Here is a 24,863-nt window from a genome sequence, read left to right as displayed (position 1 = left end):
ATTTTGTTTGGAATATATGTCAGAATCCAAGGGACCTCCTGGATGGAGAACATGGAGATACTCCAAGGTCATCAGGCTTGCCATGGTTTCAGATCAGAGATTTACGTGAAAGTGATACGAAGCTTTCAAAATCGATGTCATAAACTGATATTAGGAGTAAGTTTCACTGGGCAAGTTACATGTAGTAGCTAGGGAGGTTGCAGAGAAGGAAAAGAATTGGAAAGAAAAATCTCTTGGTTTCATTGCTATTAATGCTTCGACAGTCCTGCATATCCCTGCTGCTGAAGGAAAGCCTGCCTTTGAAGTAGGAATTTGTAGCCTTGTGTCCCCACACAACATTTTCTGGTGAACTGTTCCCGGGGGTAAGGTGAAGGCCGTTGTGTGCAATCTCTTTTTTTTTTTCCACCACATCAGCCACTTCTCTGCACACAGACTTTGGTTTTGGTTGCTGTCCCTATAGTTGTGACCTTTATCAGACCAGTTTGTTCATGAAGTGAAAGATTGCTCCCTTAAACTAGTTTAACTTCCAAAATAGTTTAGAGGAGCCTGTAAAAGCTGAGTCAAGATTGAAGTTCTCTTTGTTTTTATTAATCTGCTTTTTTTAACATTTTCTGCATTGAATGCTATATCCTTTTTACTTTTAATTTGACAAATGTTGCAATGTGACAAACACATGAAAACTGCTCAGGGTTATGTTTGAACAATACAGTGGATTTTTCATTTAATTATCTTCTTTCTGCCTGTAGCTGTAGCCCTCTTGACCTCTGCATTAACTGCACCATATATTTTGTTGTTAGATAATATGCTCCTTGAGGCAGGGATCTTGCTTGTCAGGTTTATAAATCAGCAATTGTATGGGTTGCATACTGTAAATAATACTCCGAGAGAAGCTGCATACAGGGAACTTGGGTAAATACATCCAGCAGTTCATGTTCGCTGTGTCCATGGATTCCTTCTGGATATAACTTGCTTTGCCCTTCATTAGATCTTTAACAACTTAATTAAGCAATTGGCTACATCATTTCTACACATGTAGTTTTAGACTCTCTGAGGTCATGTCAGCCTGTCGCTGGCAGAAGCAGCTCAACAGAAGTGAGCCTAATACCTTCTGCTTTGCCAAAACCAAATAATTTCCCTGCTTGGCTTTTACGAGAGGTTAGAGAGCTTGCAGGAGAAATAAACAACTGAAACATGCTGTTCAGGATAATGGTCAAATTCCTTCTCTGCTAAGTCTTGTACACTTCATTTTGTGGTTTTGCTGTAGTTATTGGTGACTTCCAGTAAGAGTCCTAATAGTTTAGCAGACAGTAGTCAGGCTTCGAGTTTATTATCTGTGGAGTTGCTCACCTAATTGCAGAAAAGCAGTCAGCCTTTCTGTAGGGAGGGCTGAGGAGGCTGGGAACGATCTCAGCTCTAAGCTTGTTTTGATGGCTGGTTGCATTGACAAAAATACTTGTGATGCAGCTCTGCTTTAATAGTTTCATACTTTATTTTGCTTATCTCCTTTCCCTGCCACTTTCATTTGAGTAGGATATATTTCATTTCGAGTCCAGAGCTGCCATGTGCTGTTTCAGTGCCTGCTGTGCTCTGCCCAAAGGTGGGCACTTGGCAGAGAAGAGGGGAGTTGAGCCCTCCCAGGCATCCTGAACTCACCTAGCTGCCTGTTTGCAAAGCACCTTGAGAAACTCAGATGAAAGCAGCTGCTGTTATATTTTATTCTCCATACTCCCTTGAGGATCTGGTAATCGCATGTTTGGTTTTATTCCCTTTTGATTTATGTTCCCTTTTGTTGCTGTGTTTCTGACAGATCCTCCTGACTGGGTTCCAGATGAAGTCTGCAGCTACTGCACTGCGTGCAAGGCTCCTTTCACAGTCATTCGCAGGAAACACCACTGTCGGAGCTGTGGCAAGGTAATGACTCAGTCAAACATGTGAGAAACTATCCGCCAAAGAGAACAGCAAATTTATGCGTACCACAGCAACTCAGCTGCGCAGCAAAACGTGTGTGCTTGGCCTGGGTTTTCAAGTCACAAGTGTTTTTGTATGTCTTGGCTATCAACTGCTCAGCTTACATTTAGAAAGTGGGGGGGAGGGTTTTGAGTTTTACACAGCAATAAGCATTTGTCTGTTAAAAAGCAGAACTCCTTGTTGAGATGCTGGCACAAACACCCCAAATCCAGAGTCACTCTGGACTACTGCTCTAAGCTTTAAGGAGCCGCAGTGGCCTGCACCGTGAGGGGTGATGCACAGCTCAGCTGCAGGGACAGTGTGTCCCTTTGCTTTTTTTCTAAACCTTTGCAGGAGGACTGCAGTGTGTAGGGCTGCTGCTTTGCAAGTTTGTGGGGGAGGAAGAGGGAGCGAGGGAGAAAAAAGCAGTCATGTGCCTCAGCCAGAAATCTGCAGTCCCATTTCACTTGCTTGCTGCTGTACAAGTTAAAAAGAAAGAGTAGAGGAGCTGGTTGCGTTAACTTTATAGTGGACTTGCAGGATTAGGAACTTTGGTGTTATTCACAAATATTCCCCTAGTCTTTCTTCAAAGCCAGTGGAGGGAGATGCTTCTTTCTGTCTCTGGTAGAGCTGCCTTCCCCTGTGACCTGCAGAGCTAGACAGTCCTGCCTTGGCTAATGTCAGTGCTTGGGCACCCACATCAGAGAGGCTAAGCACAGTCAGAGTAATTGGTCATCGGGCTATGAATTGCCTGCAGAGGGCTTTCACTTGCTATGCTGAGGAGGGTGGTGTTGCCAGTACGCAGGAGCCCAGCGCATACAATCTTCTCTCCTTTCTCTTGAAATCAGTTTTGTCCCATCCAGTTCTTCAAAGGAACTAAAGTGAAATCTCCCTCTTGTTTTTCAGATCTTCTGTTCCCGCTGTTCCTCCCACTCTGCTCCATTACCTCGTTATGGTCAGATGAAGCCTGTCCGTGTTTGCACTCACTGTTACATGTTCCATGTCACTCCTTTCTATAGTGACAAAGCTGGTATCTGACGTATTAAACTACAGGTGTGTCTTCTGGAGTCTTAGACAGGCTGACCTAAGCCAAGAATTAACTTGAAAGAGGGACCCCGTGAGGGCATGTAGGCTTTGACATCCATTATTATAAATTTTGTACAGACAGTTTTTATTGCATTTTATTAAGCTGCTAAAGGGAAGTATGAAGCGTCTGTAGCTCTGAGGCTACAGTACAGTCTTCCATAAGTTTATAACATTAATGTTACGATGCCATATGCAGAACAAATGCACTGTGTGGAAGGAAATAGGGCTCAGAGAACTGAACAAGCATTGCTGCTTATCTTACATGCTAGGAACAGAGTAGCCGGTTAACTAGTCCATCCCAGCAAATCAGTCCCAAAGCTCGGACACTTCTGTGCTCACTAGAATACCAGCATGGCTGTGGATGTCAGCGCTCTCCCTCCTGCTGCAGTTTAACTTTCCCATTACTAGATTTTTGCTACCTATGCTAGGACTAATTAAAGCAAAACTTTCAAATCCATATTCGATATTTACAAAGGCAAAATTTTCTGTGAATCGCGTAGGAAGCACTGAAGGTCCTGAAGCAGTGTATTTCTGTTGCCTTTCATTTACCGAGCAGACCAATAACTCCAACTTGTCTTCTAAAAATTAAGTTTTGCAACTTCCAGTTCCATATTTTGGAGTTTTGGAAGTATTTATAATCTGCATCATTTATGCTAAATCCTGTTAATAAAAGTCTGACACAGAGCTTTGGTTTCTATGTCAGCGTTTAAAACTTAAACTTCAGAGGAAATTGTTACCAAATGAATGAATTAATATTAAAATACATATTTTTGAAAGAGTTTAGCAGCAAAATTCAGTAGATGTGACAAATTATTTCTCCCATGCTGAGTTTTTTAAAATGGTTTTTAAAAGGCAAATATGTAATGATATATTCAAAAGGTCCTACAGAATGGTCAACCAGAGAATGGTACTTGTTGTCCACATTTGGCAGAGTAACTGTGTAAAATATTGCATACTGTTACTTCACTCATGCTAACAACTCAGAAGATGTTTGTATTTATTTGAAACACCAGGGATTAATTTTTATCTCCACTTGGAGAAGAAAGAAATAAGACTCACACGGATTCACGCTATGATCTTGCACAAACTATTTGCAGTAAGAGCTCCCTGAGCACTGAGGTTTCAAAGGCGTTTGGACATGCTTTGAGTTAGCCACATGAAAAGCAAGACAGTGTGTGCTGTGGTTACAGAGGAAACGAGATCAAGAGCTCTTTGCTGTATCCCCTTTCCTGACTCGCAGTGTTACACACTGTGTTTCAAAGTGATAAATATAAAAAAGGATGAGGAAGTTGTTTGCGGTATCATGCTCAAGAAAGGTCATCATTCAAAATGATAAAGCGAAACTGGCCAGTGTTGATTTTTTTTTTAAATTTATTTTTTGAGGGACGTTCCTTTTGTTAAGTGGTTTAATATTCAGTGTTAATGAGCCATATAAGGGTACAACAGTTTGGCACTACTGTCGTTTTGAATCAGATGAAACAGCTTCCCTTAGTTTATGTGTAATGCACAAGCCTTATGATGCTGTTTGTAGACAATGTCAGCTATGATGTGTTATCCTCACCTTATTTATATTTTTTTATTATTATTATTGCCCTGAAATCCTTCCCATGGAATTCTTGAGTTGGAGTGTCGGCATTCACCAGAGTTTGGAAAGGCGTGGGGTTGGGCGATTGGTGGGAGGTGGGTAATGTGGTGCAAGCAATGATACTTATTCAGGCTTAAATCTCAGGCTTCACATTGCAATGATATTGCAGTTTTATTTTTAGAAAAAAAAACCAACAAATTTAATGCTTCTTTTATAGGATAAAAAATACAACAAACTTCACTTGTGAAATAAATATGCACAAAGTTGCTTCTGTGGAAAAAAAATCTTATTTAATGGACTGAATATTTATTCAAGCTTGTTTTTATTTTGTAAATGCTGTAATTCAGAATCATTTCCATAAATATGATATTTAAAGATCTCAGACACTATAGTTTCTTATGTAAATACAGACTCCTATTTCTCTTACTGAAAAGCACAATGACTATATCAATACTAATATACATTTGCCTCAAGGAAGACTTTCATCTTGTAATCTCTTCAGATAATTAAAGTGTCAGGACTTTCTACTTCCATGTGCTGGATTGCTCTTTCATTTCGGGGTCTGTGTACATGGAGTGACAGCTGCCATCCTGTCAAACAAACTGGCCTTAAGTCTTTCTCACTTTGCAAATAGCATGAAAGAAATGAGTTTAAATTTGAAAATGGGAGTCGCCTGTACAGAGAAGGGGTGGGGAATCAATGCTGGAGTACTAGCCTGTCATTTAACATTGCCTTGTGCTATCTCTTGCCACTGGCTGAAAATCGCCCTTCCTGAAATATCTTGTCAGTGGCCACTTCACCCATTCAGCATATTTGATGTGCCTGTGTCATGTCTGAATAATCTTTGGGGGGGGGGGGGGGGGGGGGGGGGGGGGGGGGGGGGGGGGGGGGGGGGGGGGGGGGCGGAGAGGAATACAAATCTGCAATGAAAATAGCGCTCCTTGGTTCTACCTGCACAGTTATTCTTATGAAGCATAAATGCCCAGTGCTGATTTGTTCTGCTCCTTGTATGAGATATAACTGTTGTAGGTTTTATGAGAATTAATTGTATTTTCCAGAGGACTTAATGCATGGCTTTGGGATGCCATTTCACTGAAGAAAAACCATGTTACAGCTCTGTGACATTAGGATCTTGGCTTCAGGGGTGCAACAACAGGAACATTTTATGGGAAGCCTGCACACAAGTTTAAGATTGCATTTGAATTAACATACATAATATTTATGGGCAAGTAATGCAGCCTTAAGGCGCAAACAGTAGAAATTTATCCTAAAGGGACTTTTTAAATGAAATTTACACCACTTCAGGGTTTTGAGGGAAAAAGGGGATCTCTTTTTTTCCAAACCAGAACAATGTGTTCCACAGCAGTTTTCCTGTTGGGAATACCACAACGGGAGCAATACGGGATAATAAGGTAAGAGCAACGTTGCCAAAGGTGGCAGTAACACACCTGGTGTTGGACTCCCCTGTATGACAGGTTCCCTCTGAATCAAGGCTGTTTTCAGAAAAAAGAAATTATAGTAAACTCTGAAGTGATCCTTTCTACATCTGTACAAATCATACAGTGTTTGCTGCTCTCCCCAAGTTTGTAAAGGAAGGTGGGATATCAGGGCTCCCTCTGGAATGAAAGGAACTTCAGTAAAAAAATACCTCAGCTTCCAGAGAATACCTCTGTCCAGAAAACTCAAAAATACTTAAAAGCTGTCATACAGCAGCTCAGTGAGGAGGAACCGCGATGGAAGCGATGGGTGAGGAAAATGCCCTTTGCGTGTGTTGCCTAACCTAGGAGGAAGGAGGAGGAAAACGGGGTGCAGGCGTGTGTGGTTGTGCCTGTACATGGGTGAGGGGACACGAAAGGTGGGCTGTGGAAGCAGGAGACTTGATTGTAGGAAGGCTTCAAATACAGCCCCATCACAATCCTGCCTGGGAGCTGGAGGAAACCAGCAGCGTTCTCAGTGTCTCGTCTCCAGCTGAACTCGCTGTCAGTTTATGCAAAGTCAAAGCTGCTGGGTCTGCATCCTCCAGTTTCCCTGGCAACCCCCGATAGCATCTCTCCACCGAGCGCCAAGACTGCAGCACTCCGTTCCTGCACAGGCAGGCACGGAGGCTTCTGCTTTCTGCTTCGTCAGAGGGATTGTGATTGCTCAAACATCTTTATTTGTAATGAAGATTTATGCTGCAGAGTCAGATGCTTACCGGGCACTCTATTTTCTGATGATAACATTTTACTGAATTATGCTTTATTTATGTTGCTTGTCTGGAAGAAATCTTCTCTGTGGGCATCCTTTTAACTACTTTTGAGGGTTCTTTAGCTATTTTCCCTTTCCCTATTTCACCCTTTACCCGCCCCATCACCCAGCTTGCAGTTTCTGCTGTGTATAAACTAGATGTCTTATGTAGCAACCTTGGGTATCTTACAGATAGTGAAATATTAGAGGCAATATTAGACAATTCAAGGAGCTTTCATCCCTATTGCTTCCTGATGTTGCCGTTCAAGTTCCCGGGCACAGGCACGTTTCAAACCCTCATTTGGTGTCCTTGTACCTGCAAGAGCATCCTGCCACACACGTCCTTCCTGGCTGCCTGAGCTGCCATGGGTCTTGCAGCAAGGTGTTTAAAGTCCTGCAGTATTCCTTTACTTTGTGGACGAGAAAGGATGGATCCTAAATCCCAGGTTTCAATAGCTGTTAGTAAATTACAGATATTGCAAAGACACTGATTTTTTCATGTGGCGCTCTTTTCTTTGCTCTTAAACCAAAAAATGGCAAAATATTAGGCCAGAAGGATGAAGAGGAGACTTGTTATAGCAAATCTGGAAGTGTGAAGATGATGTTTTAATGAAATAATTGGTCTCTCTGAAAACAAGCTGTAACTGCATGTGCTAGGAATGCTAGGGCTCATGCATAAAACAAACTGGGCAATTAGTCTTTCATGAACTCATTTCATTTCTTGTTTTCACTAAACATGAAGGCTCTGAAGTATAAAGTATGATTTTTTTCCCTCGTGTTTCACTCAAAGGTATGAAGTTGATTTGTCTTCTCAGTTTTTCTCTGCAAACAACCACCAGCCTGTTCGGGCTCTGACTGAGCTTGTCTGCAAAAGAGAAAATTGTGTGTCCAAAGCGATGCAGCCAGCAGCGGGGCTTCCAGGCCTCCCGCCTGCTGCTTCGGGCACTCCTGAGCAGCAGTGAGGGGTGGCTGTGTGCGCCCGTGGGCACGAGGCCGCTGTAAAGGGGGGCTCTTGCTCACGTCCAGTTGCTGAGCGATGCTGCAATCTGCTCTTTCTCATGAGCATGAGATGTCTGACACAGCCCGGGATGCGAGGGACCGCTGTGCCTGGGAATGGCAGAGCCAGACAGCATTTAGCTGTAACTACCTCAGGTGCATTACAGAGATTTCATTTTCTGAAAATAACCCCATGCCAGGCACTCATACCACTTAAGCAAGCACTAAACTTGTGTCTTACTCTAGAAAGTCTTATTTACCTGTTTTTGCAGTTTTACATCATTCGTCACAGGGCAATAAAACATTACCACCATGACTTTTTTTATTTGCTGACTTAATAATAAAAAAGAAATAAAACAGCAGCAGGGAGGGTGTTTGAGGCGACTGCTTTCTAGATAATATTTCAGCAGTGGCCAGCTTTCAGTTTTTTAGCTGGAATTAGGTGGCAGTACTGATGGACTTGTCAGTATGGGGGAAGATGCTGAGAAGAAATAGTCCTGAATAGCATTTGTGCTGGTAACTTCTCCCTGATGGTGTCCTGTAAAACATGCTGAAAGTAACCGTCTTTCTTAAAAGATGTGTCTGAAAATGATGCTGAAGTGCCTCAGCCTTTTTGGGCAGTTTGGAGAAAGTCATCCCTCATCCTTCAGGGGCTGGGACGGTGGCTCTGCCTTGGGCTGTCCCAGACAGAGGTCCTCAGTTGTGAGAAGTCGTCTGTCGGGAACGTCAAGAGCAGTGAGACTGTCCTTGCATTATTAATGAAGGACTTGTACCATGCCATCTTCCTCTGCTTTTGGGGAGCCTCTAAGTTGATAATTATTTTTTCTGGCCAAGACTATTTGTGATTGTTGATTCATTAGCAGCTTTTCTGTTTATTATGCAGCAGTAAAGCCTGCTGGTTTGGGGTTGTTTTGGTTTTTTGTAAATTAATTTCACTTTCTTTGGCTTATCTGCAGAAAGCTGGAAATTAATAATTGAAGATATAAACAGAAAAATAATCACTTCTGCAAGTTCATAAATATATTTAAAAGGGAACTATCCTGTGATCCCTTGACTCTCAAACACTGGAAGATGGTACAGAAAAAAGTGAACCCCAAGTAGTTCAAAAGTTCTGGATGTCGGTCTCTGAACTGTCTGCTTTTGTCTAGGAGGACTTCTTGTAGCTACTGGAAAGGGTAATGTGGATGGATGCTCTCTGGGGGAAATGGTCTCTCCAGTGGGGAACAAAGATGAAAGGTTTGAGCCAGTGATTGTAACTCATCTTTATCCAGAAATAACTATTCCCTAATTTTAAAAAATAATGAAGGAAATTGCTATACTGCCCATGTAAAGAAGTTCCATTCAAATAAAATTCAACTAATTTGGTCCAAGTGTGTTGGAACAGAATATAAAGCTGCCACGAATTCATTCAGTGGCCAATTTTATAGCCTCTAATTGCCATAATTTTGAGAGTTTGTTTCAGGATGGGACATCAGCCTTGCTTGGAGAACAAAGTAGGGAAACCTTGTCCAGCTGTGCTCCTGAAAGGAGGTTTTCTCTGTTGTGTTTGCTCCTCACATTCTGCTTTCTGCCTTTTCTCTTACTTTTTTCTCTTTAAAGGAATAATATTGGAGTTAGACTCTAAACTGAGTCTCAGGGAAAATACTGCCGTATTTCTTTCCTGTAGGCAGCATTTGAAACATGGCTCATTTTCTGTGACTAGCGTCCGTCTCAAAAACTTACGTTGTGAAAAGCTGAGGTTCTGGATGGGAACTTGCATCCAGATGCTGCCTCCATGCAACTTTTGTCTTACCCTGGAACAAGACCAAAGTAGTTGCTGCAGTAAAGAAAACAAAAATCAGGCTCATGTACAGTGTGAAGGCTTAAGGGCTTCTTAGGAAGAGACTCTTGATGGGGCTTACTAAAAATACTCAAGTAGAGAGCCAGCCTCAGTCACCGAAAGGCACAAGCCCGCAGGTGATGCAGCCCTGAGCTGGGAACCAGGGACCTGGCGGGGCAGCAGGAGCAGCTGAGCCCTGGCCAGGCTGAAGGGAGAAGCCAAGGAGCCGCCAGCCCAAGGGACACAGCCCGAGGAGATTTTTTTTTTTTTTTTTTTCCCATTGTTTTGCTAAAATTAAATCCCAGGAGGAATGTGAGGTGTTGTCCTACCTACTGCATTGAGGGTATTTTCAAGCAGCTTGGAGAGAAATCCACTCAAGCACATTAGGTGTCCTACTTCCATATTCCTACCCAGTGTGAACAGAAATACTAGTCCTTGGCAGCTGGAGGGGGACAGAGAGAGGCTGTTGTCTTTTTGCTTGTTGATTATATTTTTAATCTTTTTTCTGCTTGCTTGCTGCAGTAAGAAATGAGAAAAAAGAAAAAAAGTGTTCACTTTTTAAAAACTCAAATTCTCATTCATGCAACAAACAATTCTCATAATGTGATCTAATTGCATAGTGCAAATAAATACCAATGATTAAATAATATTAGTTTGGTTTTAAACAGAAAAATCATTAACCCCAAATCAAGCAATTACAAAAGTGTTTCCTCTGAGTACAAACAGCTCAGAAGCCATCGAGAATAGCAGCACGGTGTGATAAAACACTCTCTGCCCGGCGTGCCGCTCCTGGAGGCTTTCCAGTGCCCTCCCAAGGTTCAGATGTTGTCACAGCATTAGCTGCCAGAGGAAATCGGTTCTTGCCAAATCGTATCTTCATTGCTGCTCTGCGTGCTGCTGGGGTTCAGCACTGATGGCTCTGTGAGCCTCTGCATGGTTGCTTTTATTTGTGATATTTATAAAATGGCTTAAGCACCTGGCAAAAAGGAAGATGTAGCTGAATGGAGGAAGGCATTGAGCTAGCGTACTGCTAAAAACAACACTGCTGGTGTGTTTTGCTGTGAGGGAAAGCCATGGGAATGACTAAGGGATTGGAAATCTTCAGGGTTGCAATCTATTGAATGTATCAGAGAGAAGACTAATTGCACACATAATTGACTACCCTGTAAATGCCTACACTAGGTGCACAAATCTGATAAGCAGGGCTCCTCCGCCTAGCTGGCAGGTGTCTAATGGGAACCAATGGCCAAAAGTTGAGCCAACTTGAACAAATCCACATGAGAAAGAAGCAGCATGATATCTCATGTGGATAATCAGCTGTTGAAAGAGTGAACTAATAGTTGTGGTGAACTCTCTATTTAAGATCACTAGAATTTTTAGCATGACATCAGGAGCTTCCTACAGGCGCAGCGGTGCGGCCACCTGTATTGGGACTAAGGCAGAAACGAGTGCTCAGTGGGGCTGCCCTGCGCCAGAGGTCAGGGGAGGTGCTGGTCATGGTTGTCTCAAGTTTACATATCAATTCAGGAATTACCAAGAAGAGGGATTTCTCTGTGGGCTGATGTGCGGGACGGATGCAGCAGCACAGGCAAAGCCACTTGGCGCTCCCCATCTCCCCGTTTCACCCTGGAGTTAATCCTGTGCTAGGGCTGGAGTCACACCGGCACTGGACCGTTGTAAGAATCAGGGGAATAGAGGTAATAGATAAACACAAGGAAGAAGGAAGCGGGGAAAATACGCTGCCACTTGGGAGCCCACTGTCTAAAGGAGGGGAAGGAAAATCCCCGACCACAAAGATCTCCTTATGTACAATTCATAATCAGCTAAAGGAACCGCTTCCCAGTTTGCCAACAGCAGTTCTCCTGTCCTTGTGAGCTGGCTATGATTTCCCACAGCGCTCGTCAATACTGGCATTGGGCTGAAAGCGTCACTCCTGCAAACAGCCAAGCTGGGCTGTGGGTACCATCAGCGTGCCACGCATGGGAACTGAGTAGGGCTGGGTGCATAAAAGCACTGCTTTCCCAAACCCAGCCTGCAGCTAAAGAAGAAATGATCCTTCCGATTTGTTTTCCTTTACAGCTGCTGGATGTGATTCCGCTGCTCAGCTGAGCCAGCCCTTGTAGCTGGGCCCTGGGCAATGGAGGCAGTGAGCTGGGATTTGGGGAGCTGGGAGTCATGTCCCTGCTCTGGGATTTGGGATTCAGGCAGAGCCTTCTCAGCCACTCCCAGGGGTGCTGCATTAGACCCCAAAATCCTTCCTGTGCCTCAGTTTTCCCACCACAGAGCAGGGAGGATGCTTGTTTGCCTGAGGAACCAGGCATGGATCACAGTGGCCAGCCCCGCACAGATGCTACGGTGAGGTACAATGTAAGTAAGGACCACACACCAGAGGGATTTATTCATATTCTCACCCAGCAGAGCACATCAGCCCTGAAGGACCGGAGCGGGGAGCCATGCCTTTCCCCTGCCTGATCATGGGGAGCGGGCTACTGGCCCCCTGCTGCTTCTGCCGAGCCCTCGTCCCAGCCCACCAGCACTTCTCTTCCCTTCGGAGATGTTCAGGCCGAAGGGACTGTTGTGAGCGTTCGTTTGGGCGTCCCCACAGCAGAGGCATTGCAATACTGTGCCGTAGTGGAGTCTATAGGATATTGTATAGTAATTCCTTCCTCAACCCCGCACAACGCACGGTGCCCCTTATCTTTCCGTGCTGACCATGGTACCAGGATGCTAACGTGCCATCACGCGGGTCCTGCTTATGTCACCACTGTAGGTATGTTATCTCCATCCTACAGAAGAGTTTATTAAAAGACTTGGGAACACAAGATCGCATCGTCCCGTCCTGCTATCTCAAACAACCATGAATAATCCCTTTCATAAATCACTTGTACCTCATCGCAGAGGGAAGTGCAGTTTACTGTACTCAGACCTTAATCTTCTCAGTAGACTGAAGGCCTTAGAGATGCTGAAGTGTCCAGACTCTGATGTTTTAGTGGCCCCTTGAAGCTTAACCTTGGATCTCAGAGTCAGTCCTCCCTGTTCCTCCTGCATGCCAGGGCACCTTTTGCTCTCTGCCTGTCACCTGGACCCTTATCTAGAGATGTGTCTGGTGAGAAGAAGAGAGCTTGCAGGAAACTTCTATGCTGCCGTAAAAGAAAGGTGGTATGCCATGTAAATTGAGGCCCGTGGTGGCTCTGGGCTCCAGCTTGAAAATCACAGCTTCTCCTGGTCCTCTGCAAGTGATCGGTGTGTCGTAGGTTCCCTTTCCCTTTGGCAGGCTGCTCTTATCCTAAAAGCAGTCTCTGGCCTTCATTTGGCTTGTCAAAACTTTCTAGACCTGCTGGACAGGTCAAGCACAGGCACCTCGAGGTGGACCTCTGAAGGCTAAATTCTGCTCTCATCTCCATCGCTCCCATCTGGGTCTACAGCTCCATCTCAGCAGGTATTTACCGACATTGTGGGGCAGCTCAGCTCAGCTGAGCGCTGGCTCGCTGGTGTGGTGTCAGCACACCTGAAACAGTGGAGCACGTCTAAACTCTGCTCCCAGGGACTGGCTGGGGAGCAGAGCTGCCATGCCGGGCTGGAGGGTGTGGGTCACGGCTGCAGTCTGGAGGACAATGTTTGTGTCTTGACATCAGTCTCTTCTCTGGGTAAACGCAGCAGAGATTGATTGGTTTGTTTTGCTTAGATGGTAATGAAGCAGTTAATTGTACTTGGTAATGGCTGGCTCTGCCCTGCTGCTCAGGGAAGCATCTTAGAGGCTTGTCCTGGGGATCCCGGGCTGTGTAAGCACATCCGAGCTGTCTCCCACTTCCCAGGCTGCTCGGCTTTCCCAGCTCCCTTGTTGGCATGTTTTGTTCTTTCCAAACACGTTTTATCTCCTTGTTTCACTAGCCCTCCATGCTAAATGTTGTCGGCACCGATTTGCAGCGCAAGAGGTGCCTGTGCCAGTGCGGGCTCCTCCTGGGGACACCCGGGCACCAGAGCTGCCAGCACGGCACCGTGCTCGGATGGGCCTGTACCCACGGGAGTGGGTGGTTGTGCTGCTGAGTCAGCGTGTTATTGCTGTGGTGTATGATTCCCATCACAGCTCCTCGCTGTCCTCGGGTCTTTCAGGTGTGTGGAGGCTCTGCACTGCCCTGACAGGTCTGCATGAGCCCTTCCAAGTCCGCCACGTGCTAAAATGTTTCCCCTCCTTTCCACCTCCACTGATAGCCTCTCGTCCCCCTGTTCTGCTGGGGCATGACCTGCTGCTCTTGCATTGCATCCAACAGCTACCAGGTTTATTTCTTTTTCTTTTGTAGTTTCTCCACTGGGGCCTTTGAGTATCCTGGCCTGGCATCCCAAAGTCATCTTCCAACAAAACAAACATTTCATATTTAAAATGCAGCAAAGCTCTTCTTTCCAAGTCTTCTTGCCAAATCATAATTTCTCCTCCTTTAATGGCCCAGTAGCTCGGGGCAGGGAGAAGGCAGTGCTTGCACAAACGAGCCGGCTTTGCCTCCTGTCACAGCACCAGGGTTTGGCTGTGCCAAGTCAATTATACTTTTAGGTCAAGTGCTTGAGCTGCGTGGAAGCTGATTTCGTTGGGCGGGGTGAGTACTGAGTCCTTCCGTTCTTTGCTTAACTTTCATGGCAGGAGCGTTAAAGCCTCCATACTCCAACACAAAGCACAATATTTGAGTCAAATGTAAGCGGTTCAAGTCCTGAAAGCTTTCCCACCTCGTACATTGACAGGGATCACTCTATCCTCTCGGGGCTCTCAGCAGCCCTCGGCCCTAGGGCGGCTGCGGGGCTCTTTGCACTCAAGCCGTGTGGTTGCGGGGTTTGGCACAAGTGCCAGCGCCTCCGTGGCCTCTGCTCCCCCGATGATGCCACCGAATAAATCCCCGGCTCTGCAGGACCCTGCTGTGCTCCTGCCTTGCTGCTCAAGTGAGAAGTTCAACAAGATTTTGAATGCTCTGTGAACCCATCAGAGACCACAAGCTGCAGCGCAAAGCTGCTGAGCCTTTTGGGGAGGGAGCAGCTTCCTCGGCTGGGATAAAAGCAGCAATTCTGCTTTTCATTTCTAACCCCTCTGGGACAAAATGCAGCCGACGCTTGTCCTCTCTGCCCAGCCACTGCCATCACCGCCGCATCACCCGGCTGCACCGCCCCGATCCGGGGGTCCGTCAGTCCCGGAGATGGAGGCGGCTGGTTTGTCCCTATAAATAGCAGCTGCCGGTGACTCAAGCGGCTCAGCTGCGGCGGGTGAGCCGTGCAGCAGGCAGCGGGCGGGCAGGCAGGCAGGCAGGCAGGCAGGCAGGCAGGCAGGCAGGCAGGCAGCGGGCGGGCGGGCGGGCAGGCAGCCGCAGGCTCGGTGTGACACCGTGCGGCCGCCCGGCGCAGTGCCGGGGCGGGGGGAGCAGCCCGGCTGCGGGCAAGCGGTGCTTCTCTCCCCGGGGAGGCAGGCGAGAGGGTAACGTTTCCGAAATATTACAGCTTTCAGGCCAGCACAGCCCATTTATCCTCCAGCCTTACAAACAAAAAACCCCAACCCCTCTTTTTCTATTAGGTGAATTCAGACACCAGGACTGGGTTGATGTCCTCTAAATACTCATGGCTCGCTTAGCACAGGGATGCTAGTGCCCGGATCTGAGACCTCGGCCCTCAGCTGGGTCCTTCTGACAGCCCCCGAGCCCGCATAGCCACAAGTGGGTGCCTCTCCATCGGCCGAGATGCCAGCACCGTTTGACCTGCTCTCCTCTGTGCTGGCTGCGGCATTTAACAGGGCAAATGGCAATGAGTCCCGTAAGCAGCTGGGCTTCCATATCCCCTTGGAATTACAGCTGGAGATGAGAGGCGTTTTAGTGTTTTTTCCAATCTTAAAAAGTCTTGAAATGGAAACCGGTGGTTGAGGTTGTTCAGCCAAGACTCAGTGCCCAAAGTGATTGCTCTTCGGTTTTCATGGCCTGGCTATGCGTGGAGCCAGCGGCATGTGGGGCTGCCTCATCTCCTTGCTGGCTGCGTAAGGATGAGGGCAGGAGCTTTGCACTTCACTTTCTCAAAGACAACGGCCGTGCCTGCCTGGGCTGATGTGGGAGTCTGCTGGAGGCTTCGGGCTGGAAAACAGCTCAGCCACCAAAAATACCCGAGTGGCTTGTGAACATCTGCTCCGACAGCAGCACATCTGAGGCAGGTTTTGGAAGCGTGTGGAGCAAGACAGCCTGGGCTGGTGCCTCTCCTGCTGTGTTGTGATAGCTGAGAACAGAAACCAGCTCTGAACGTTTTGCAGTTCAGTCCTCTGAGGCTCAATGTAGAGCCTGGAGAGCGCAGAACGAGTGTCTGCTGTGCTGTCCTTGCCAGCACTGGCATTTAATGTCCTTACCTGGGGTGGGGAGCAGGAGAAAGGTCTGCTTTTCTGCTGTCCTGCCACAAACGCTTGGTCTAGGTCTTTTTTCCTTACAGTTTTCCGCTTGTTTCTTTTACTGCACTTGCCAGTGGTCTGTGTTATGGCTTTTGGTTAGTAGGTTCAGGGAGCAATAGGGCAAGACATTCCCCTCGGAGGGTTTCCCCAGCCCAGCAAGGAGCTGTAGCCATGCAGAGCCAACCATCCCTGTGCATGATACTTGCAATCATCTTTGCATGGCATCTACAGAAACTCTGTGACATTTTACACCCACTGCATGCAAAGATCACCACGTGGCTGGGTGATCCTAGCAGAAACTGTAAGGATGGGGCTTCTCGGAAGAATGACATTTCAAGGCCTCTCCTGCTGCTTGTTTGTTACTTTGCGCTGACAAGTATTTAAAAAAATTTCCATGCATCCAGCACAGAATGTCCCGCTGTCTCCAAACGTGCCATACGGCGTGGTGCTTGGCTTCTGGTCCAGAAGCATCTGTGCTGCTGGGCACAACATGTGGGACCAAGGCGCTGACCATGAAAACCTGGTGAGCAGCTGACATGGCAGAGCAGAGCCAGGCTGCTCCACAGGGCTCCCACTCCCCCACACCGCTGATTAAATACCTCAGCTCTTCCTTCCCCTCCGCTTGGAAATCTCACCGTTAACTTGACTTGAGGCCTCCCTGTGGGTTTGCAAACTTGGAGAAAAAATTTTTTCTTTCAGAGATGAGTTCTCCTTGCCAAGAAGGTTTTAATAACTCACCATGAAATTTATAGCATTTAAATTTAAACCACACGTGGGAAAGTGGAGCTGTAACAGTTTAATCCAATTTAACCTTGAACGATCCGTTCCACAGCATTCAGGCAGACAGTTCACACCACAAGCGAAATTCCTCTGCGAGGTGGCAGACAGCAGCTCTCTCATCATGTCTGTGTCCTTTCCAAAGCACAGAGGACCAGGTTTGGCCATCTATGTCCCTTTGACCAGACTTTTTCATCCTCCTGCTGGTCTCTCCCTGTGAAACAGCAAGAGTCTGATGCAGCTTGGAGCTGGGCATACCCCTAGGAGGAGGCTGATGTAAGTCTTGTTCTAGCTGTCATGTTTTCCTTCCTATGTTAAAGAATATCCTTTTAACGTCCCAGTTGCATGCGACCTCCTTTCCCTGTCCCATCACAAGAGGAAGGCACATTTCACGGTTGACTATATAAATGCATCTCTCTGGGGAAGCAATCTCCTGGGGATCTCCCCAATACCCTCCAAGGACAGGAGGTGGGAAAGTCTCATTGCCAAGTAAATGCTATGTATCGCAAAAAAAAATATTAAGCTACGTTACAGCATAAAGAAAAGAGTCGGGCTGCTTCTGAGCAGTGCTAAAGACCTAATGACGTTTAAAGAGTTGTTCAAGTGTCCCTCGGCGGCCAGCACAGCAGGCAAGCCTGTGTCATTGGTGAGGCAAAGCAACACAGGCTAAGAAGCTCTGACCTGCACAGCATCATCACATCTGCAAATAAATGATCCCTTGATCCTAGTAGGGACTGTGGTAGGGCTGTGGAGCTCACTACAGCAAGCGGTGGTGGAAACCTTATCATGGCATAAAACTCAAATGCTGCCTTACAGCAATTGTATCTTCCTGAGTGCAATGCTCAGGAGACCACCACTACTGGCGCTGGAATCTCTAGAATAACATCGCATTGAAGTTTTACAGCCTTTGGCTCCACAGCCATCCACAATCAGGGAGAGTCAGCTGTATCGTGGTTCCCAGCCAGTTCTGCCACTGGATGGTCCAACGCAGTGATGCTGAGCCGAGCTGGGAGAGCCTTGATGTGCTGAGCTCCCCTGCCTTTCAGGGTTTTGTCAGCTTGCTTGTATGCTTTGGTGCTCACCTAAGCAGCTCTGCTGGACAATCAGAAGCTATGGAAATGGACACTTGCTATTGTGTCTCAAGGAAACTAAGGCAACAGTTGTGCTGATGGGCTGCTCTCCTCTCCAAAGCACCTAGGTCATATCCCTTGGTTCACAGAAATGCAACAGTTACAAATCATGATTAGCATGCATTCGACAGCTAAATGTTGAAATTCTTTTTTCCACTGACCTGCTTTGTCTTTTGTCGCAAAGTCAGTTTTATATCAACACTGTTCAAGTGTGGAGACCTGAAAGACCAAACGTACATTCGTAGCACAAGTGGGACACAGAATTGGCAAAAGCTTGTTGAGTGGGGATGTAAAATGGTTGCTGATGTGTGGATGCTCCAGCCCTGGGGAGGATGCACTGACTGCATACAGAGGTGTATTGGTGGCTTAACTGGGGGGAGCTGCCCGGAAGGCGCGGATCGCATCTACGTGACGTACTTTCACAACCAGGTTCTCTAGCCGGGCAGCAATATCTTGCCACAATGCAGCAGCCCAGATGGGTTTACCTCTGCGTTGCCAATTACTCCGCTTCCATTGCTGCAACCACCCCCACAGAGCATTTGCCACCATCCATGAATCAGTATAAAGATAAAGTATTGGCCATTTTTCTCGTTCAGCGATGTCTAAAGCCAGCTGGATGGCTTTCACCTCTGCAAACTGACTTGATTCACCTTTTCCTTCTGCAGTTTCTGCAACTTGTCGTATAGGACTCCATACAGCCGCCTTCCACCTCCGATGCTTTCCTACAATGCGACAGGACCCATCAGTGAACAGGGCATATTGCCTCTCATTTTCTGGCAGTTTATTATACATTGGGGCCTCTTCAGCACGTGTTACCTCCTCCTCTGGTGATATTCCAAAATCTTTGCCTTCTGGCCAGTCTGTGATCACTTCTAGAATTCCTGGGTGACTAAGGTTTCCTATTCGACTTCGTTGTGTGATCAGTGCAACCCACTTACTCCATGTAGCATCAGTTGCATGATGTGTAGAAGGGACCTTCCCTTTGAACATCCAGCCTAGCACTGGCAGTCGGGGTGCCAACAGGAGCTGTGTTTCAGTACCAACCACTTCTGAAGCAGCTCGAACTCCTTCATATGCTGCTAATATCTCCTTTTCAGTTGGAGTATAACGGGCCTCAGATCCTCGATATCCCCGACTCCAAAACCCTAGGGGTCGACCTCGGGTCTCCCCAGGTGCTTTCTGCCAGAGACTCCAGGTAGGGCCATTCTCCCCGGCTGCGGTGTAGAGCACATTTTTAACATCTGGTCCTGCCCGGACCGGCCCAAGGGCTACTGCATGAACTATCTCCCGTTTAATCTGTTCAAAGGCTTGTTGTTGTTCAGGGCCCCATTTAAAATCGTTCTTCTTCCGGGTCACTTGGTAGAGAGGGCTTACAATCATACTATAATTTGGAATATGCATTCTCCAAACCCTACAACACCTAAGAAAGCTTGTGTTTCCTGTTTACTAGTTGGTGGAGACATAGCTGCTATTTTGTTAATCACATCCATTGGGATGTGACGACGTCCATCTTGCCATTTTATTCCTAAAAATTGAATCTCCTGTGCAGGTCCCTTCACCTTACTCCGTTTTATGGCAAAACCGGCTTTCAGAAGAATTTGGATTATTTTCTCCCCTTTCTCAAAAACTTCTTCTGCTGTGCTGCCCCATACGATGATGTCATCAATGTACTGCAGGTGTTCTGGAGCTCCACCTTTTTCCAGTGCATTCTGGATTAGTCCATGGCAAATGGTGGGGCTGTGTTTCCACCCCTGGGGCAGTCGATTCCAGGTGTACTGGACGCCCCTCCAAGTGAAAGCAAACTGTGGCCGGCACTCTGCTGCCAAAGGGATTGAGAAAAATGCATTAGCAATATCAATTGTGGCGTACCACTTGGCTGCTTTTGACTCCAGTTCATATTGAAGTTCTAGCATGTCTGGCACAGCAGCACTCAGCGGTGGCGTGACTTCATTCAGGCCACGATAGTCTACTGTCAGTCTCCATTCTCCATTAGACTTTCGCACTGGCCATATGGGGCTGTTAAAGGGTGAGCGAGTCCTGCTGATCACTCCTTGGCTCTCCAGTTGACGAATCAGCGTATGGATGGGAATCAGGGAGTCTCGGTTGGTGCGATATTGCCGCCGGTGCACCGTTGTGGTAGCGATCGGCACCTGTTGTTCTTCGACCCTCAGCAACCCCACAACCGAAGGGTCCTCAGAGAGACCAGGTAAGGTGGACAACTGTTCAATTCCCTCTGTCTCCAAGGCAGCTATACCAAAAGCCCACCGATACCCCTTTGGGTCTTTAAAATACCCTCTCCTGAGATAGTCTATGCCAAGGATGCATGGGGCCTCTGGGCCAGTCACAATGGGGTGTTTCTGCCACTCATTCCCAGTTAGGCTTATTTCAGCCTCCAATACAGTTAGCTGTTGAGATCCCCCTGTCACACCAGAGATACAGATGGGTTCTGCCCCTTTATAACTTGATGGCATTAGAGTACACTGTGCACCGGTATCCACTAGAGCCTTATACTCCTGTGGGTGTGATGTGCCAGGCCATCGAATCCACACAGTCCAATAAACCCGGTTGTCCCTTTCCTCCACCTGGCTGGAGGCAGGGCCCCTCTAATCCTGGTCAGAGTATTTGTTACTCACTTCTTGTAAAAATGACTTAGAGGTCCCTTCAAGAGGGTCAGAAGCCCTTCTACTTTGTCTGGAAACCGGAGCGGCATCTTTCCTGGAAGAATCCCCTTTTCTGGTTGTTTTTCCTTTCAATTCACGTACCCGTGCATCTAGGACCGAGGTGGGTTTTCTATCCCACTTCCTCATGTCCTCTCCGTGGTCACGCAGGTAAAACCACAGGGTACCCCGTGGTGTATACCTTCTATATTCTCTCTCTTGATCAGAGGAACGCTCACTCCTAATAGCTGAGATATTGGTCTGTACAGGTGGGGAGTAGGAGGTTTTGATCAGTTCGATCAGTTCTTCGGACTTTTCGGACAGTTTTTCCACAGCCGAGACACAGGCTCGTAGGGATGAAGAGAGATTTTCTTCATATTGCCGGAGTTGGCGAGCCATTTCATCCACTGTTGGTGCCTCTTCGTCTTTCCAAGTTAGTACTGCCAGTGGGTTGGCGTACGAAGATGGTGCGCTCCGTACAAACTTCCGCCACATGGGTCGTGTGCATTGAACTTCATCTGGATCTTTGGGTAATTGTAAACTGTCCGGGTCATAATAAATCATCTCTAGCACGGCTAATTCCCTCAGGTACTGAATACCTCTTTCCATGGAGGTCCACTTGCCTGGTTGACATATAACGTCTTCCTTGAAGGGATACCTTTCCTTCACACTTGACAGGAGTCGCCTCCAGAGGCTGAGGGCTTGTGTCCCTTTTCCAATCGCCTTATCAATGCCACCTTCCCTAGCAAGTGATCCCAGCTGCTTGGCTTCCTTACCCTCTAATTCCAGGCTACTAGCCCCATTGTCCCAGCATCGGAGCAGCCAGGTGATAATGTGCTCACCTGGACGACGGCTGAAATCTTTTCGCATATCCCGCAGCTCACTCAGGGATAGAGATCGGGTGATTACTTCTGGTTCTGCCTCTTCCTCCTGTTCTCGTGATGGCCCTGGTTCATCTTCATCCTTCGCTACACGAGCTGATTTTTTTGTATATTTCTTCTTCTGTATAGGGGCGACTGATACTGGCACAGATTGGTTCTCTGGTTCAGCCGCAGCGCCTGTCGCAGGGGTCGGAGTAGCCGCAGCGCCTGTCGCAGGGGTCGGAGTAGCCGCAGCGCCTGTCGCAGGGGTCGGAGTAGCCGCAGTGTCTGTTGTCGGGGCTGGAGTAGCCGCCTTGCTTGTCGCTAGGGTTGCAGTAGCTGCAGTGTCTGTTGCAGGGGTTGGAGTAGCCGCAGTATCTGTCGGTCTGTTTTCCCTCCCTTCCCCCTGAGGGTGCTGCATAATATTGAGCAGTGTTTGGTAGATGCTAGCCAGGGCCCAGCACAGTGCGATAAGTTGTGCCTCTTTGGAATCGCCACAGCATTTTCCTTTCAGATAATCTATCATTTTATCAGGGTCCTGTAGTTGTTCAGGAGTGAAGTTCCAAACCATTGGAGGTGAGAAGTTCTCTAGATACCTGCCCATTTTCTCCCACATGCCATGCCACCCATGGTTATTAAGCCTCGGGGCAGATTTCCGAAAGGTATTCTTAAACAGTTGTTTAACCTTAAACAAGGCCTGGAACACATTCAGGAGACATAACAATAGGAACATGCTGGTTTGAACATCCCAAGGATATTCAAAATTCTCAAGAGCCACTGTAATTTGCCTGGAGGAGAAGGGGAAGGTGAAGAAATGTGTCTCCCCTGTGGCTTGGCTCTCCGATGAGAAAAGGTACAAGGTGTAATTATTAATAGTTTCTGATAGACGGCTTCCGAAGTACGGAGGTGACGGCAATGCTGAGTACAAATACCAGATTAGTTCCACAACCAGCAATTCTATCGTATCATAAGCCAGTGCTACAAGGTACAACAACATGATAACTCTGGCCCAGTTCCCACGGGTGATAAACAGCACAACAGGGAGCATATACTGCAAGTAAGGTATTACATAACGCACCTTTAAGAACAAGTGCACCAACTTTGAGAGCAAATACATCAACATTGTGACCAGCAACTATTGAACTAATATAATGTATGTTTATAACAAATTTGTTCTAACACATTCCAGTCAGATTTGTCGTTATCTCAACCCGTCCAGCCCCACGTTGGGCGCCAAAAAGGACTGTCGTGGTTTAACCCCAGCCGGCAGCTAAGCACCACGCAGCCGCTCGCTCACTGCCCCCCCACCCCTGGGATGGGGGAGAGAATCAGGAAAAAAAACTCGTGAGTTGAGATAAAGACAGTTTAATAGGACAGAAAGGAATGAAAAACAATGATAATGATAATAATAATATGACAATAGCAATACTAAAAGAATTAAACTATACAAAGCAAGTGGTGCACAATGCAATTGCTCACCACTCGTTGACCGATGCCCAGTTAGTTCCCGAGCCGCGATCCGCGCCGCCCGGCCAACTCCCCCTGTTTATATACTGGGCATGACGTTCCATGGTATGGAATACCCCTTTGGCTAGTTCAAGTCAGCTGCCCCGGCTCTGCTCCCTCCCAGCTTCTTGCACACCTGCTTACTGGCAGAGCACGGGAAACTGGAAAGTCCTTGGCTGAAGATAAGTGCTACTTAGCAACAACTAAAACATCAGAGTGTTATCAACATCATTCTCACACTAAATCCAAAACACAGCACTGTAGCAGCTACTAAAAAGAAAATTAACTCTGTCCCAGCTGAAACCAGGACACCTGGGAAGGCTGAAGTTCTTGCATGCTGTCCAGCTAAGGCAAGGAAATGCAACAGCAAGCAGTCACAGTTGTAAGACACCTTTACATGTTGCATACATCCACAGCAGTTGTGGTTGTTCTAGTAACAAGAACTACGCTGCTTAGCTTTCCATTGCAGTCCATAGCAGGCTATGCCTCTTGGAAATGGGCAGACTTGATGATCTTCTGGCATGGCCAGGTGGAGAATAGAAATCCAGGTTAGTCCTGTCATGGCTGACTTAAAGCTTGGAGGAACTGTGTGAATGGCAATGCTGTTTCTGATCCAACTGAACCAACTGAGTTTGGTGTGTTTCTGCACAACTGTCCTTGGTGCTGCCCTTCTTGGAGATACCCCAGCAAAAATAGGTAATACCAAATTCTACTTTTTGGACTTTTTTTCCTTTCCCTTGGGCTTGTGCATTTAACAGAAGATCATCAAATAATTTGCTTTGGTGAGATTTGCTTGTTTGCTGTTTTTCTGGAGAGAGGGAGCTCATCAGCCAAATATTCTTTAGACACGTTAGATGTGACATGGTGAGACCAGAAATGGGTTTCATGTCGTGTTCCCCGCCGGGCAGTTTCCCAGGGAGGCTGACTGCTGCCTGTGCAGCTCAAGTTGGAAACTTTAGGGTGGTGGAAAAAAAAATAATCCCAAAACCGGATTCCCTTCCAGCTTGCCAGGTATGCCAGGCGCCTCGGCTGATTCACCAAGGCGGAGGTTTCCAGAATGACTAATGACCGAGCAGGCATTGATTTCTGCCTGTCTAATGGGACATGTCTTACAAAGTCTCCAGTTTCCAGACTGGGTGGGGTGCTTGCCCTTTGAAAATCAGATCCATGTATTGTGTATTGAGTTGGCTGCCCCAAAAAAGAAACCGTAACCTTGAGATCAGGTAAGTGTGTCAGTGGTAGGCTCCGGGCTGCCAACAGTCATGCAAGGTGCTGAGGCAGATACTAAAGCTGCCCTCATGTGCTCCCGTGCTTCACCATTGACATGAGCAGGGCCTGAGTTACAAACTAGACTTTTCAAAGCCTCGTGTCCTCATGTAAAAGGTTAATACACTCCTTAAAATGGAGTTTCCTTCCATTTTTTTTTCCCTTGTAAGGGTAATATTTGTTCTCCTGTTGCCACCTTTCTGCTCTTGATGAACACATAAAATTTCTACACACTTAGGCCTGGCCATTCAGTGAGGCTTGAAGTTGTTCTTGATCAGTAGCTCCATGTCAGCTCCACAGGAGACCAGAGCAGACTCTACGGCTATTGTGAAAACAAGAGCATTGCAACATTATATGTTATTTCTTATCATGGCTGTGACTGTTTATTCCTGAATCAGTGTCACAGAAGAAATACAGAAAATAGTTAGATGTCTTCTGACACAGAAATCGCCGTTGAGCACCCAGTTGACAGGAGTGGCTTCATACCTGATCCAGGCTGAGGTATTCAACTGATACGGGAGTGGGGAAAGCCCAGGTCTTGCTTGTAAATCTGCCAAGCAAATCTGCTGCCCTACACAAAGCTACCTCCCCTAAAGAGCACTCGC

The 24,863-nt window shown here is 46.9% G+C and overlaps 1 protein-coding gene across 3 annotated transcripts in view; it reads left to right on the top strand.

The window, feature by feature from the left end:
• Positions 1 to 5,151, top strand: part of ZFYVE28 (zinc finger FYVE-type containing 28) — a 162,912-nt gene extending 157,761 nt beyond the window's left edge. For all 3 annotated transcript variants that reach the window (XM_050896654.1, XM_050896653.1, XM_050896652.1), the window contains 2 exons: positions 1,808 to 1,911; positions 2,854 to 5,151. In XM_050896654.1, coding sequence (XP_050752611.1) covers positions 1,808 to 1,911; positions 2,854 to 2,985 — 236 coding nt within the window. In that variant the 3' untranslated portion in view covers positions 2,986 to 5,151. The remainder of the gene's footprint in view (positions 1 to 1,807; positions 1,912 to 2,853) is intronic.
• Positions 5,152 to 24,863: the final 19,712 nt, after the last annotated feature.

Source organism: Gymnogyps californianus, chromosome 4, assembly GCF_018139145.2.
Source record: "Gymnogyps californianus isolate 813 chromosome 4, ASM1813914v2, whole genome shotgun sequence".
Taxonomy (NCBI): Eukaryota; Metazoa; Chordata; class Aves; order Accipitriformes; family Cathartidae; genus Gymnogyps; species Gymnogyps californianus.
Note: the sequence above shows the minus strand (reverse complement) of the source record. Positions and strands in the feature narration are given on the sequence as shown.